General features: G+C 42.6%; 1 protein-coding gene across 1 annotated transcript in view; it reads left to right on the top strand.

Annotated features, from left to right (window-relative positions):
- Positions 1–15,406, top strand: part of kcnq5a (potassium voltage-gated channel, KQT-like subfamily, member 5a) — a 94,563-nt gene extending 79,157 nt beyond the window's left edge. The window contains exons 10-15 of the mRNA XM_041947241.1: positions 4,119–4,360; positions 6,331–6,439; positions 9,160–9,291; positions 9,686–9,802; positions 13,083–13,209; positions 13,922–15,406. Of these exons, the coding sequence (XP_041803175.1) occupies positions 4,119–4,360; positions 6,331–6,439; positions 9,160–9,291; positions 9,686–9,802; positions 13,083–13,209; positions 13,922–15,007 (1,813 nt within the window). The 3' untranslated portion in view covers positions 15,008–15,406. The remainder of the gene's footprint in view (positions 1–4,118; positions 4,361–6,330; positions 6,440–9,159; positions 9,292–9,685; positions 9,803–13,082; positions 13,210–13,921) is intronic.
- The last annotated feature ends 1,342 nt before the right edge of the window (positions 15,407–16,748 follow it).

Genomic DNA, 16,748 nt, shown 5'->3' with positions numbered 1-16,748 from the left:
TCTCTCAGTCAAACACACAAACAAACATGCTTCTCATCCTTAAACAAAACAGCATTTAATTAGGCTTTGTTGCATCCACGACAACATTCATCCCCCAGAAATCCTCCCGTTTAAAGGCCTGCGTTTAATTAGGCTTTCCTTTCTTAGAAACTTTTGTTACGGCCAGTCCAATTTACACTTGTGAAATCATAATTATGTACTCTTTTATGACACCCTTTCTTTGCTGTGTGTTCCCCTCCGCCAAGAGAACACACAGCCCTGTGTGTTATTAGTGGTTTTACAGACTGTCGGCTGCCCGGCGGCGGTAGGTGCCGTGGTAAACGGGTGGTGGTTTTCGTTTAAGCAGACTTGTAAACACCAGCAGTAGTAAACATTAGGCGCACCGCAAAGTGCTACAGCGGACATCATGCTGAGTGTGTGCTGGATATTGGCAGTCAGAGGCAACATGGAATAAAGGATAATGGGGGTTTAATGTGGAGTTTATGTGTAGGCAGGTGTGCTTGTGTGTGTGTGTGTGTCTGTGTTTGAACCTCCGGATGCTGTTTAGCTCAACCCCAGCGATGTGGTAAAAAAGGAAAAGAGGGTAAAACTAAGTGAGCGATCAATATCAGCAATAATAAACAAATTATTCACACTTTTGCACACATTTCTTTCAACCTGGACGCTATTTCTCGTCATTTAGGGGTGTGTTCAAGCCTTTGTTGACTTCCCCTGCTGCCTTATGGGAAAATCAAACAAGCTTTATTCCAAATCACGCTGCACTTCCATGTGTTTGTGGTAGTGAGAGTGCTATTTAGTCCACAGCAGGGCTCAAATAACAGCATTCACACCAAGCTAAGCAAACTAGACTAAACTGGGAAACACACCAGAGCTGATTTAAACAACAGCAAATTGAATGTGAATACAGGCTGATTTTTAGTTTTGTGTTGGCCAGACTGCTTTAACTTTTTGTTGAGCACTACTTTACACAACACTGCAGGCGTCAGGAAGCCAGAGCCAAACCCAGGCAAGCAGACGTAAGTAGTTTCCCGTTTGGTCACATTTGCTGGAAAGAATAGAGTCCAGGTTGGACGTGTGCTGGAGTGAAGCTTTAGTTTGATGGCGCCATTATGATGCGTGTCATGATTCCAGTGAGTTCAGGTGGGTTTACCTTCCACCACATCCCTGCTCACTCACTCCCATCCTCCCCTGAAATATGTCCCCTGCCCTTTCTCTGTGTGTTGACTTTGCATCAATATTGACAGCAGAGAATTTCTCTTCTCCTTCCTCTGCTGAACTTTTAATGTCCTTCCTCCTCTCCTCCTCTCCATCCCCTCCTCCATCCGTCTCTCCCTCCTTCGCTCTAGTAAGGGTCTAAGTAATGGGAGGCTCTTCAGAAGGTATACACGGAAATATAGGAGGTACCTACAGTACTACCCAGCATCCTCTCTGCCATGCCCTTAGCCCATTTACCTGTGGGAATGACTGACTAATAGCATGGAGGAGAACAGAGAGAACAAACTTCCTTCTTACCTTCCTCCTCAATCCCGTTTATCCCACAAAGGACTTTGTCTGAGACGAGTTCTGCTGCCTGCTGCCTGTCGAATGCAACCAAAGACTTTGCTACCATGTTGGAAATTAAAGGGGAATTCCACCAGAACTGATGCTCACACTCTGAAAGGAGACATGGTTTTAAAAGGCAACGATAAGAAAGTTCGTTTTTAGAGATAAAGGAAAAATGCTCCAAAAGTACTGCCTGATGTAGAACCCTGATTCCAAAAAAGTTGGTTCTCACAAACTGTGTTTACCAGCAACAGTTTTCTGAAGAGTTCCTGAGCTCATGTAGTAAAATCCTTTATGTATCATGTGTTCACAAAGTGATGAACCTCGCTCCATCCTCGCCTGTGAGCAACTGAGCCTTTCCAGGATGCTCCTTTCATACCCAATCATGATGCTATCACCTGTTATCAATCAACCTGTTTACCTGTGGAATGATCCAAACAGGTGTTTTTGGAGCGTTCCACACCTTTCCCAGTCATTAGTTGCTCCTGTCACAACTCGTTTGAAACGTGTTGCTGCATCAAATTCAGAATAAGCAGATATTTACAAAAACCAATGAAGCTGATGAGGTCAATCATTGCAATATATTGTCTTTTTTTGTCTCTGTACATCCTGTTTTAGTTATGTTTTACACGGCGTCTCAACCTTTCTTGGAATCAGGGTTGCAGTAATCTAGTAGGAATTATAACAAGTTGTACATTGAGCTCATAATATATGGATTGGCACTAGTAAAAAGTAAAAAGTAAAAAAAAAAACACAAGGTCCAAATTCCCCTTGATTTTATATTTTTGTTTAATCCATATGTACCTCTTAGCCCACCTTAAATGTCCCATCCCCCCTTGAAACTGTCCAGCCACATGAGCATCTTTTGTTTCATTCATATTCTTTGTGAACAACCATTAGTTTCTAGATTCTTGGGAACAGAAGTTACTTCTTTTGAGGATTTTTTATCTGCTGTCGTCCCATCAGTTGTAAAAATAACATGATCTCATAACGAAGGAGTCGAAATAAATTGAGCCATCATGGGGCTGGACCCAGTTTACCATAAATTATGCCCTGACAACACAGTCATGCACATGTCAGTGTGCAGATTTGGGTTCTAAGCTTTTATTGCATGCTATGTGCATCGCTGCTTCACTTCTCTTTTCAGTCATTTTTATCTACAAGAGTTGCAAAGTAATAAAAGTAAAGTATTTTAAAAGATGTATTCAGCCCCATCTGCTGTATTTAAGAGAGAATTTTTTGCTGTTTCAATACTGGTGGAAACTCTCCAGGATACAGCAGATTCACAGCAGAAAACCACTGTATTGCACATTAATAGCATTTGTTCTGCCCTCTACATTGGTGAAAATGTATTATTATGTGCTGTAAAGTGTTTAATAAGGTTCCTGTTCAAGTCTGACAAAGTAGGGAAAGCACTGAACAGGTCTAGGTGTGGGAAATCATCGCAAATGAACAGAAATAAAACACAAAGCCTTGAAAGATTTTGAAATATGCAAAGTGATAAAAACCTGATTAAAACACTGAGATTCAGGTGAGGTCTGGAAAAAATGTGAAATTGTGGCATGAGAAATATGTTGGAACCCTGCATCTCTCTCTCACTGGTCTGCTGCATTGCATGCTGGTCCATTTGCTTTAATGATTTACTGCAGCGAGTCTCGCTGATTGACAACTTACTGCATAAAGTGATGTTATGTGTGACGTATTGAAGGAGAAAATCCAGATAGAGGAAGACAAATTTTTATTGTAATATAATAGTTTTTATATTTAGGTGCATAGATATACGTGCATCCATCAGTATAACCTACCAGTGCTAAGCTACAGTGGACAAATAAGACTAAAGCAGCAGATTAAAACCACATTCCTGATAAATCTGGATCTTTAATTCTTTGGATTTGATCATCAACATTGATTCACATGCTGGAAGTGATTTGCAGCCACAGTCCCTTAAAGATTTAGCTCCTTCGCTCAGGAACAAGAGTCTAAAAAGAAAAATTTCCCAGAAAAGTGCAGCCATGGAAAACACCACGTCGAGGCTGTTCGAGGCTTCCCTCAATAATGGCCTCATTTGTTTAAGATAGTCTCAAAATGAACATGGTGATGATGTATTAATGTCACCATGCTTGACATATTGCCTTTAAAGACCTCATTAACTCTGTTTTGAGAGGAGAATTGGTGAATCGATTATCAGGCAATCGGGTGGGGGTTGCAGCACTGAAGGGTTGTTTTGGTGGCTTGGCGGCCCGTCTGGCTGTGTTCTGGTGTTTTGGGCATGTCAGTTGGATGGATGATGTTTGGGCTGAAGGAAAAGACAGAACGCTGCCCTGTGTCTGCGCTCTGAACTCTCCTCACCCTCTGAGGGGAAATCGGTGTTGACAGCATCCCTTTTTTCTCTCTCTCCTTGTGTCTGTGTCTCTCCATCAACCCCGACCTCTGCCACAAACTCTATCAACTCCATCCTTATCTCACTTTCCCCCTCTCCACTTCCCTCTCTGGATCATCACTGCCTTTACTCTTGCTCCCTCTGTCCCCCCTCCTCTCGTTTCCTCCTCCTCCTCTCCTTATTTCCCTCCCTGCAGTCAGAAGTTGAGTTTTAAGGAGCGAGTCCGGATGGCGAGTCCTCGGGGTCAGAGCATGAAGAGCAGGCAGACGTCCATCAGCGACCGCCAGCGCTGTTCCCCTGGCAACGAGGTGGTGGGAGGCGCCGAGCTGATGGGCGGGAGCCCGGCCAAAGTGCAGAAGAGCTGGAGCTTCAACGATCGGACCCGGTTTAGGCCGTCGCTGAGGCTGAAGAGTCAGACTCGCACTGCTGTCCCAGATGGTGAGCCCTCCGTCCGTTGTCCGTCTTACTGGAAATGGCAACCAACAGCTCAATGCAACAATGGCAGTCTGCCATTTTATACCTTCTATACAGCAGCTTTATTTAATCTCAAACCTGACTGAACCACCAGTGGGCCAGTCATTACAAACAAAGGCTGTGCAGCCAGTCTTTGTGCAAATGCACAGAAATCCATTTTATATTGCAGTGGAGACCCTAAAGTTTCCAAAGATATCATGTATTCATATGTCAGGCTTTATTTTTGGGAAAACTGTGCATGAGATGATGCACAAGACAATTAGAATATTTTCCATTTAAAATAAAGGTGCATTAAATGGAAAAAAGCATTTTAAAAAATCAGTCTTGGGTTTGAATATTTCTTTCAATCTAAATCTATATTCACTGAAGAGCTGGAAGACGTTACAAGATAGATGTAGATGCAGTCAGACAGTGTGGAGCCTCTCAGGGAGAAGACAGACTGTCACAGTTCAGCAAATACAGCCTCGAGTCAGACAACCAACAATTAATCAATAAAAACAATCAATAAAAACAATCACGAGAGCTCTAAAAAACTTTACACCTTAATTGTTTCTCTGTAAAATCAAACATTCAGGTGTTATTAAGAGTGAATGTGCTTCATTGGGACTGTGTAGGTGTGGTTTGATCAGATTTGGCTGATCAATCTGGTAATATAAGCGAACAACCGATCGACTGTCGTAACAGTTTGGTTCAAATCCTGGTGTACAAGTACAAGTTAATACACAAGGTGACTTCACCTTTTCCAGTGACGCTCCGCTCCTCCATGTATATTTGACATTTCTACCAAAGATTTTCTAAAGCACACAGTTCATTTTTGGATGACCTGCACAGATTTCAGCCAAGTTTAAAATAATATGTAAATCACCGTGGTGAAACTTGCTAGAAGAAACTCATCACAGTGATCAAAATGTCATATTTACTCAGTACTCGTTTGTACCGATGCTCCAACATCCAAGAGTTGAACAACCTTTTCATGGAGGAGATTCACAGTGATTTTCCCTCCGTTCATATTTGCTCATTGGATCGTTATCGCTGATTATGCCGTACTTTACCGTACAGAATTTAAATTGTATTTGGATGACCTGAAGCTAGTCGCTGTTCTTTATCAGACTTAAAACATATAGTATGCTTTTGAAATTGGTCTGCAGGGATTAAAAGTGTGCATATTTTTTCATTTATGGGCTAAAACATGCACCAGCACAGTCCTTCTAAAATGATATTCCCTTAACTTTCTATATAATGTCTGTTCTCTAGCTTCTGGATATGCAGGTTGAGGAATGTCATGCATTTATGTTTTTTATCCAGGTGGATATATTTCATTTCGGGACTTGAGTTACACACTTGCTTTAAATCTCAGTGCTTGCTGTTTGCACTTTGAAGGTAGCATGAATTTATTGTTGTGACCTAAAGCAGCGTATCTCTACACGGTGCGTGCACAACAGCGTTTTTCCTCACATCTCCCAGAAACTCCTACACTACAGTAATAAATGAAATTGCCGGCTGTTTTAATAGCACTTCTGTTTCTCCTCTTATTCCCCTGTATCATTTATTTGAACCGATTTTATAGCCTCTATGTCATTATTCACACGCTCTCCATCTTTTCCTCTATGCTTTTCGGATCCTCTGTCTCTTTTTCCTCTGTCTGTCTTTCTGTCCGTGTCCACTCTCATAATTATTGGCAGTATTAAGGATATATATATACCCTCTTCTCTCACCTTACATAGCTGAGCTGGCAAAACGCTGCCCATTTCTAAAGATCCCGTCCAAGCAGGGCATAAATTTTCACCTCCTAAAAGCCAAAATAGTATCAGTTTGAAAAACTCTTGAAGACTCCCGTCAGGACCTGCTATGCAGAACGTGTTTTATGAGTTTGAAGACTGGAAACGATTTTTCACGGGGTTGCATTTATTGATGAAACGGTCTGTCTCCCTCAGTGGACGCGGGCATGACCACGGAGGATTCCTTTGATGAGAGAGGCTGCCACTGCGATGTTACAGTGGAGGACCTATCAGCTCCCCTCAAGGCTGTCATCAGAGCTGTCAGGTGAGATCCAGCTGCACTTCACATTTCAGGCCCGTCAGCTGATGCTCTTTTCCAAAACATCTTGAAATCGCTGAAAATCTTAGAGACGTTTGCTTGTAATTCAGACTCCTCTCCTGATTTGATTTTGATCTGCTGTAGCTATCTATTGATGATCTGTTGATGCTGAGACCGTGCTGGAATGCTGCTGCCTCCTCCTTTTCTGATTGGCTGGTTTTTCAATCCTGAGCTCTCATTGAGGTCAGATCACGTTTCCTATCGATTGATCGGCCCTCCGTGTTTCTGTGCAGGCTGTTTATGATCTGTAACTATTGATCAGAAAGTTCATGAATGATTCAGAGCGCAGGTCTTGAGTGACTACATTTCAGTGTATGACAATACCACCAGGAACCAATGAGCTGCTGTATTCCTGCATATTTTTTTTTGTTTGGTTCCAATGCACCCAAACAAGTCACAGCATATCCCACATTCTGGCTGCTGAGGGTTATAAACATGTTTTTTTTACGTTGAAGCCCCCCTGTCCTCATCCATCCCCCACAGTGCTACAGTCACAGTCTCCTGGGAGTGAACTGAATCCATACAACAACACAGACCCCTGTCTTTCTTCCCTCCGCCATACATGTAATTCTGGACGTAAAAAACATACATTCACCCGTGCGAGCAGGGATTCACATGATGTTTGGTTCCCTCGAAGCTTTCTTAAACGCATTTCTCTGTTTTTCTTCTCTCATTCCTCCATCTTTATCTATATGACCTGCTGCTGGGCTCCAGGGTTTGTCTGTTGGGGGTTTCGAGCAGCCCTGTGCAGTTTGTTGTTTTGTGTGTGTGTGTGTGTGTGTGTGTGTGTGTGTGTGTGTGTGTGTGTGTGTGTGTGTGTGTGTGTGTGTGTGTGTGTGTGGAGGCGCCTCAGCACACCCTGCTCTCTTACACTGGCACCGGCACCCTGTGAGCGAATGTTTATCCAACTGGCGCCGACTGATTCTCTCCCTCCACCGCTTCTTTTCACCCTCTTCATATTTTTCATTGTGAAAATGGCCACTTTGACCGCTCAATAAAGCAGCTTTTCCATCAGAAAATTACAGGCTGCCAAGAAAATTGATTTCGGTGCATAGTTGCGATATTTTCTGCAGGTTAATAAGAGCTTAAATGTTGCGTTCCTGATTTTATACATTTTAAATTTTTGACCGTTCTCATGTAATAAAGAGACAGATATCAGCTGATTCTGCAGGGTGACAGGACAGTGCTGCATCACATATGAAAGCTCAAATTGTAATGCAACGTGGAAGCCAGGGTTATTATGATTTGCAGTCTCGCACCGACTCATCTTCCTCCATTAATGGCATTAGCTCCTGAGTCTGACTGTAAAGAAAATTAATATTTTGCATGTCACCAGTTATTGAAAATGCTTCCTTCCTCAATCTCGCTTTTTTTAAATTTCGCTCTCCATTTTTCTCCTTCCGCAGTTAAATCATTCATCTTGACATAGAATTTATCCAGCCATTATTCTGAGCGTATTTACTCAACATAGGCGATTAAAGAGATTAATATATGGAATGACATTTGCATTTAAAAATTAATATAATAATAATATTATCAACACATGAACAGATGCTGCCCCTGTTGACCTCAAATTATTTTCTACGAAAAGCTGTCCCATCTGCACACTCAAGTGAAAAACTGTGAATTCATACATTTTTTTTTCACGTCACGTACATAGTGTCTTTATGTATTTAAATGTTTTTATTCTCAGTAATGTCATTTGCTGTAATTACCCATAGTGATATGTTCAGTATGTTTAGCTGTAAAGCTTCTATAATCTAAGGCAGCTCTGTAAGATAAGCTGACCCCTGCCTACCTGTACACAGTGGATGTGCATCCAACTTTGTCCAAGCTGTAACAGAGACTACAAGTTAATTTCCAGTGGAATCTCGACATTTGGCACAAATCAAACCAAGAGGGCACTCTCTGCAATGGCTGTTTGTCAGTGACACCCCTCTATCATTTCTTCACTTGTTCTGAAATCTTATCATATTTGCAGGTTTAGAAAGATGCAACATGCCGAGGCTTTAACCTGCACAAACCAAAACCCCTCCATCACCAGCCCCTCTGTGTCTCCACACACTCTCTCTCACACACACACAAAGACCCTACCACCCTACCCCGGCCGGCCTGCACACCCAGCAGGCCTCCTCCATGGGCAGCCACCGCCTGGGGCTTTCCCAGGGTGTCGGGTTGAGGGTTGGACACCCCCTTCCCTGCCAGGACTGTTATTGCAGAGGGTCATCTGTCACCATTGTTTCCATTTAGACAGTGAGAAAAACAGGCAACTGGAGAAAAGCAGAAGCCACCAGGGAATCCAGATGCACGGAGTACCTAGATTCACTTACCTGTATCAATATTATTCGCCCAGCAGTGGCTCTGCTCACCAAACAGGAGGAGATAGAGGATTATGATCAAGTTTCAAAGTCATTGATTTTGGTTGTTATGGATTTGACAAGAGAACCAGGGAACTTTATTTTGAGGTACTTGAGATTTTGATAATATTTTCTTTTTCCAAAAAAAAAAAAAAAAGATGAACAAGTGAAACTAATGAGCGTCATCCTTTGGATTTCCCATAGTTGCTGCTGCCATCTAGTGGTTATTTGTAATAATTACATCCTTATTTGTACTTCAACATCCCTCTCTGTCTCTCTCCCTGTTTGTATTTGCATGTGTGTGCGTAGGATCATGAAGTTCCACGTGGCAAAAAAGAAGTTTAAGGAGACACTGCGTCCGTATGACGTGAAGGATGTCATAGAGCAGTACTCTGCAGGACACCTGGATATGCTATGTCGGATCAAGAGCCTTCAGACTAGGTTGGGACACACTGGAGACACACACGCACACACGCACTCACACACATTTAAATCACAAAATCCCACAGAACAGGTTTGTGTAAAAAATGATCAATCTGTATGCACTTGGGTAATGTTTTGCCCCGTTTTTACTTGCTCTTATCTTCATATTTATTATAATTGTTCTTTATAAGGGGTTGTATTGGTTACCAAGGACTTGCAATGTCGCAGCCAATGTTGCTGCAGTTCCTACTAGTTCCATAGAGGCCAGAGCACTATAGATAATCGTTTGCAATAAAATGAACCCACTTTTACCTTGATCTCACTTCTAACTATGTCTATTTAACCCAGTGTGTGTGTATGTGTTTGTGTGTGTGTATGTACTGTATATGTACATGTGTCCTCTTTCTCCCAGACTAGACACTGTAGTGGGTCCCCCTCCGAGGCCTTTCAGCAGCCGCATCAAGACCTTTTCCTCTCCCTCTCTGCATTTATATTACAGCCAGGCCCGGAGGAAGCAGTCTGCACCGGGGTTAGACCTACCCTGTCCTGATCCGCCCGCCACCTGCTTCCTCGCTAACATAACCAAAATTAGATGATGTCACACCTGGGTCAAGCAGATGAAATTTGATGATGATGAAAATTACTCACACATGAGTCGCCCATAAAAGTTGAAAAGAGAGGAAGTTTCCTTTAGTTCAGTTTAGACACAGCGCTAGCTTAGACTCAGCATGGTGGCAAGAAATGTGTCCGCTGTCTCATGCACCTGGTGAGCCTTCTCTGCTTTTTGCTCTTGAGAAGCTTTTCCTTACATCAGCAAGCACTTCAAGCAATAATCAGGCAAAGCGATCATTCATTTTGGGGCGCTTGCCTTCCATATTTGGACCGAATTGCTTGAGAGTGCTTTGAGATTTGAGATGTTTGAGTGTACTGAATCTGAGATCGTACGTGGTAACAACATTTCAACATAAAAAAATGATCAAATTGGCCATTTGACCCAGGTCTGACGATAGAGGTCATCAAAGAGCTCAAGCGATGGATTATCGACAAAGTTTTACAAGAAAAAAAGATAAGTCTGAAGTTTGTGCTTCAGATTTAACATTGTTGGTTAAACTCAGCCTTAATGATGTGCATTAATTAACAATTAGTGGTAGGTAATAAATGCTATTAAATACTTGCACGCGTCACACTGGAAACTGTGATAATCCTGATTTGGGCACCTTGAGGACCTCATCTAACTGGAAGATTTTGTCAGATAACATACTGAAAGTGACTGTAGACAAAAGACAAGCTACTCAGCGCTAACTAGCAGGGCAGCTTTTTTGCCCTCGTGCAAAAGCCCCAATCCGGAATTTATTTGAACTCATAAAACCTTTATTTACCATGTGAGATGACGACATGTTCATCATTTATTCACAAAGAAGCTCCAGCTGTTTTACTTCAGTCCCTTTCAGTTCTTGTACCAAAAGTCTATAATCAGTTAATTTGTGGAAGCAAAGCTGGAAATATTACTTCAGCAGGGGGGAGTGGTGCAGTTGTAGATTGGGACTTTCTTTAAAAGGAGGTTTGTTTGAGCTCTTGGTGTTGACTGCCATCTAGTGTTATGCTGTGCAGACTGAGAAGCAAGTGCTGTAGGTGATGCCAGCGTTGTTAGTAGAACTCCTGGGGGGTAACATAGTACTTGTTTTCTGTATGTGAGTGTTGGTATGAAGTGTGTCAAAGGCTGTAGATACACACAGACCACCTGAGTGATGCATTTAAAGTACCTTAACAGCACTGCCACTACACTTCCATTATGTCATCTCTATGAATAGTATGTTCTCACAGGTTTGCTCTCTGAGGATAGAAGAAAAGCAGAATGTTAATATTACGACAAGCAAACACTGATGCTTCGATTTTGTATAATTTCATTAAATGAGAAAGGATCGAACCGGGAGCCATCAGTACCATCATGTTGTCCACTGCCGAATGTTCCTCCCTCATAAAGACACTCTTGTTAATGTGGACATAAAATTACATGGAAAATGTAATTTTTCAGGAATATTTTTTTTAATCAGCTCTTTTATTTCAAAGCAGTAACAAGCATCCCTACCATCCGTTAGGTGAGGCAGGCAAACGTGCTTTAAAGCTTTGGGCGCTCACCTGAAATAGTGACACATCACAGTCTGATTGCTGTTTTATAAACTTTTCTGCCTTGACATGACTAAATCCATGGTCCAAATTTAAAAATATATTTTTTAAGGTAAATGTACATTAAAAAAAACATAATGTGACCATCTAAAAATGTCAGCATCAATATCAGCCTCCACATCCGTGAGACATCTTTTCTGTGTTTATCTACATGCCGGTTATTTAGCATCAGAATGGATTTGGTCATTTGTCCACCTGTGTTTCATGCTCTAGTGTGTGTGTGTGTGTGTGTGTGTGTGTGTGTGTGAGAGAGAGAGAGAGAGAGAGAGAGAGAGAGAGAGAGAGAGAGAGAGAGAGAGAGAGAGATGTACCTGACCCAGTCTTTCTCCTGTCTCCAGACTGGCCAGTGCAGTGGGCTCTGGTCCCAGCATGAGTAGCCGACCCAGGAACATGTCCTCTCCTGCGCTGCACTATTATTACACCAACCACAGGAGGAAGCTCCCTGGATCAGGGTTACTTTCATTTCACTTAATTGAAGTTTTACCTGCAGTAGAATCCCCCTGTGGTGTCCATGAGGTCCCTTCCAGTCCCCAAAAGTTCCTGACTGTGAAAATCTCACATGCTCTCAGTGATGCAGATCATTCTATTAACTTTTTTGTAACCATTTGTAGTAACTCATACGGCACCAAATGGTTGCATTAGATCTTTGAACAGAATTATTCAAATGAGTTTTACTCCACTCGTCTAGTGAGGTTTTCATTAACCAGGTCTGACTCACGCAAACATTTGAACATGGTTCAAATGTGACCTAACATGTACACACACAAGCCCCAGCACGTCATCCCTGTCGTGATGTTAGATCCCATCCACAGTTTCCTGCTTCATGCCTTTTCCCTTCAACAGAAAAGGGAAAAGTATTTTTGCGTGTGAATTTTGCTAACTTGTGTGCAGTTGTTTTACAATTCATGCATATGTTTTTTCTGGGTGTTGGTCCCTCCTTGATAGATGCATGTTAGAGATGTGCAAACTTTATTAACTTCACTAATTCGGCGTTAATGAGATGCATGTAGCATCTCGATTGGTTTTAAATGTCTTAAAACATAATGATAACATGTATGTATGTATTGGTATTTTCTAAGATGAAGGATAATCCTGTATGTGTTTGTGAACATTGTTTAAAGACTTGATCTGATGATTATCTTTGAACTCAGAAATGCAGTGTCGAGCTTGAGATTCCAGGTTTTCACCCAACAGCAACAATATGATCTGTACTTTGAACGTGCTGTGATGTTGTGCTCATAAATGACTAAATGTGCTTGTATTCCCTTTTTTTGGCGCATGTTGGTTCTCATTTGTGAATTTTTTCTCATTTACATTTTTTACACTTCAACATGGAACCCATGCAAACAACACACTGCACGAAATCCAATCTGAAAATGCTGTTTTTCTTTATTCCTGAAAAACTGAGAGTTTTGAAGATGCAGAGTTTTCATATGAGAGCAGTGATACAGTCGCGTCGTGTGTGTTGTGTGTTTTACTAACCCTAATCTTAACATCCTACCGCTGCTTTAGGTTTGTTGCCTGACTTTGGATAACCTGAAATGAGGCTTGGGTGCTTGCTTATATTACATCATCATTATTTTCCAACGTGTTAACACCAGTGTGTGTGATGTCTGTGTCAGGGTGGATCAGATTCTGGGAAAAGGCCAGATTCCTGTGGATAAGAAAATGAGGGACAAACTGCACACGGATGGAGATTCACTGGAGGGCATGAGCATGCTGGGACGTGTGTGTAAGGTGGAGAGACAGGTGAGTTCAGAAAAAAAAAATCAGCAAAGGGAAAAACTATGTCAGCACTTTTCTTCAGAATTGCAACATTTTATTGCCACATGATGTTAAAGATGTATCTGCAAGGAGATGATTTGGGCTTTTGATCAATAGCAGTGAGTCAGGGAAGTACTTTGCCAGCAGACTTCTGGATTGCAACAGACATTTTCTGGTCTGACATCTGCTTTGGAAACTTTTAATGAGTGTTATGAGAAAATTCCTTTGTTGAGGAAATTGCTTACCAGCCCTTTAAAGGACCGGTGTGTGGGATTTAGTGGCATCTGGTGGTGAGGTTGCAGACTGTGACCGACTGACTCATCCTTGCCTCTCACCACTCCCTTTCCAAACCTGTAGGACGACCTACACTGGCTGCAAAACTTGCATAAAACAAGAAAGGCTCTCTCTAGTGCTAGTGTTTGGTTTGTCCGTTCTGGGCTGCCATAGAAACATGGGAGGGCAACATGTCAGACTCTGTGGAAGAGAGTTCCCTCTGTAGCTACAGAGCTCATGCTAAGGTAACAAATTAGTAATTGTACGCTAATGAAAACATACTTAGGAATATTAGATTCCATTCCTGCCGATAGATCCCATTAATTCTTACACACTGGACCTTTGAGCTTCACTCTTTTACTTGGTCTCTCTCTGCTTTCGCCTCCCCTCATGTTCTCACTGTCTTATTCTTTTCTCTTCTCAGGTAACTTCCATTGAATCAAAGTTGGACTCTTTGCTGGACGTTTACCGCCAAGTCCTACAGAAAGGGCCCTCGACGCTCACACTCTCCTCCCTGCCCCTGTTCGAGCTGGACAACCACCAGCACCACAGCTCGGACTACCAGACCTCCATCATTAGCAGGGATGTTCCTTCTCCTCAGGGAGGCGATCCGGCTGCAGGCGGAGGAGATAACAACAGGGGCATACGGCATTCTCTTAGCGCCAACCCGAGAGGCCTGCGCCTCATCCTGGCACCCGCTGATGACGACGGCCCACCAGACTCGGCGCCTCCATCCTACCCCCCGTCCACAGCCTCACTCTCCCCATCACCATTGCTGCCTCCTGACAGCCCCTACCCAACTTTGATCACCCCCAACAGTACTTCCAAAAGAGCACACTTCCCTGACCTGCCGCCCCCACCCCCCTCAACAGGCAGTTTCACTCTCCGGCTGCCTCCCATGGTCCACCCCTCCCACCACCGATGCCCTGCTGACCCCGTCCCGGATGATATGACAAGTGAAGTGGCGGTGGATGAGGGAAGCCTGGGCCCCTCTGTTGTTGTGGGATCCAGTGCGGATGCTGACCTGGAAGGGGACAGTGAGGCAGGCCCTGCCCAGGGAAACGTGCAGCTGCGGGGGAAGCCTGGCTTGAAATCTGAGGGGGTCTGGAGGAGGCACATGAGCCTGGAGGTCAACCCCTTGTTGCTTCTCTCTTCTAGCCCAGATGGAACACCTTCAGAATGGGGAGGCAGTCTTGGGAAATCCCTCTCCGTGCACAATCTCAGCCAGCCTTTGACCAACCGTGCCCCCGGTCTCTCCTCAGCGCTCAACAACAGCAGCAGCAGCAACAGTAGCGAACGTGGCAACGCCCACGGTGTCCTTAGCAACTGGGATGGAGCCGAACTCTTCATTAGTGAGTGCAAACTAGAGCCAGCGGAAGAACATTTCAACTTCCTGTCCCAGGGACCTGCCGGCCCCTCAGACATTTTACAGACTGTGGAGGAGGCTCCACCGCACCCCAAGGGAAACTCAGAGTTTCTCAGTCAGTCCCCACACATACAGATGGCATAACCACACACACACACACACACACACACACACAAACGCTTGCATACTGTATGTACACACAATTACTGGGGAAGCCACTTTTAACGTTTTTTACAGGACACCATACAGATTATTTTGCAAACGTCCAATCATAGCCTCGTGTATGGTCATACAATGCTTTTTGATTATGTCCACTTTCATACATATTTTATGTTATATAATTTATGTGTTGTACTAAAATTATCAGAAAGAAAAGAAAGTACAATGATGTATAAAATATGTATGGAAGTGGGCATAATAGACAAACAGAGAAAATTTCAGAAATTGTCAATTTTATTTACTTTATACAAAAAAGTTGATACTTTTCATTCATAAGATGATATATATTGATAAAAAGGATGGTGATAGAAGAAAAAAATTGAGAGCAAGAAAGGAATATTAACTGTGATATCCAAGCCTGCAGCCAAATCAAATCATTTGGTTTATCACAAAAGTAACTGAGTAATGTTTCTTTTCAAAGTAGTTTCCAGCAGTCCTACATTTTAACTCTGAACCTAGACCCAAATCAAAGAACCTGGTTTGGGCTCATCACTGAATCAAGCAGAAGTGTAACCTTTCAGTGTATAAATCAAAGGATGTCTCATCTGACAATTTAAATGAAGTGACTGAAATTAGAAGAAAATACTGTGTGGCAACAAAAGTAGTTGCAAGTTACAAAAGTGGAGTCGAACCTTAAACAAGCTGCTGGAAGCCAGAGGTCAACCACTTCTTTCTTAACATGCGGTGAAACCAGCACACACAGGTGCATGCACGCACATACAATCACTCTTCCACACACAGGAAACACACTGACACATGGAACTATATGCCAACACTGAGTGCTCCGAGGAGAGGCAACTCGACAAAGAGCCGAGACGGACTGATTTTTTCATACAAGTGCTTGTATTCAGAGACTTTCTTGGAAGAAGAGGAGGAGAGTCACTCGCTCCCCTTATTCAACGTCTGTCTTTGGCAATGTAAAATGTCATCTTTTCCTCATGCTTTCATACATATCACTGCATGGACTGTTTCCAAAAACAAATGAATGAAGGGAGAATAATGGGTGAGGCTTGGTTTGATGGGAATAGCTGAATTATAAAAAGAGTTAAAGGTCAAACCCTTAGCATGTATTCTGACCGCAAGCATCTCGTTCTGTTCATTTGTCATTTTCTAAAGCCACAGAAATGTTAGTTAATGTTTGAATGGTTGCTTAGTTTCATGTGTCAACAAGTCGTCAGTGACTTCAGGTGCGGCAAATCTATTGGGAAAAACAGCCTTTCAGCAGTCCCATGTGGTTTTGAGAGTGGCTTGGTGAGTTAGTTGTGAATGGTCTGAATGCCGAATTGCAGCAGCCTTGAGAAGTGGGCTTTTCCAGCCAAGCATGAGATTCTGCATGTCTGGGCTGCTGCAATACTTAAAGTCAAGAGCAGCCACACACTCGCTGGTGGCGCTGATGTGCTTCTGCATGTTAAAGTAATGTTTCCTCCAAAACTTCAACAAAAAGCTACAAACAAAATCTGCCTATATGAACATTATTATATTCTAATTTGAACTAATTTGAAAGTAGCTAAAACTTATGTTATATGAATAACCCACTTGCTATTTTATGACAAATATAATTAAGGTCATTTAATGTTTTTTTGTTTTGTTTTGTTTTTTTTGTTTTTTTTTTTGACAAACCCTATCTTTTAACTGGGTGCTAGTTGCACCACGTGTATCAATAATG

The sequence above is a fragment of the Chelmon rostratus genome, chromosome 11 (genome assembly GCF_017976325.1).
Source record: "Chelmon rostratus isolate fCheRos1 chromosome 11, fCheRos1.pri, whole genome shotgun sequence".
In the NCBI taxonomy this organism is placed as follows: domain Eukaryota; kingdom Metazoa; phylum Chordata; class Actinopteri; order Chaetodontiformes; family Chaetodontidae; genus Chelmon; species Chelmon rostratus.
This window is presented reverse-complemented; position numbering and strand designations above follow the sequence as displayed.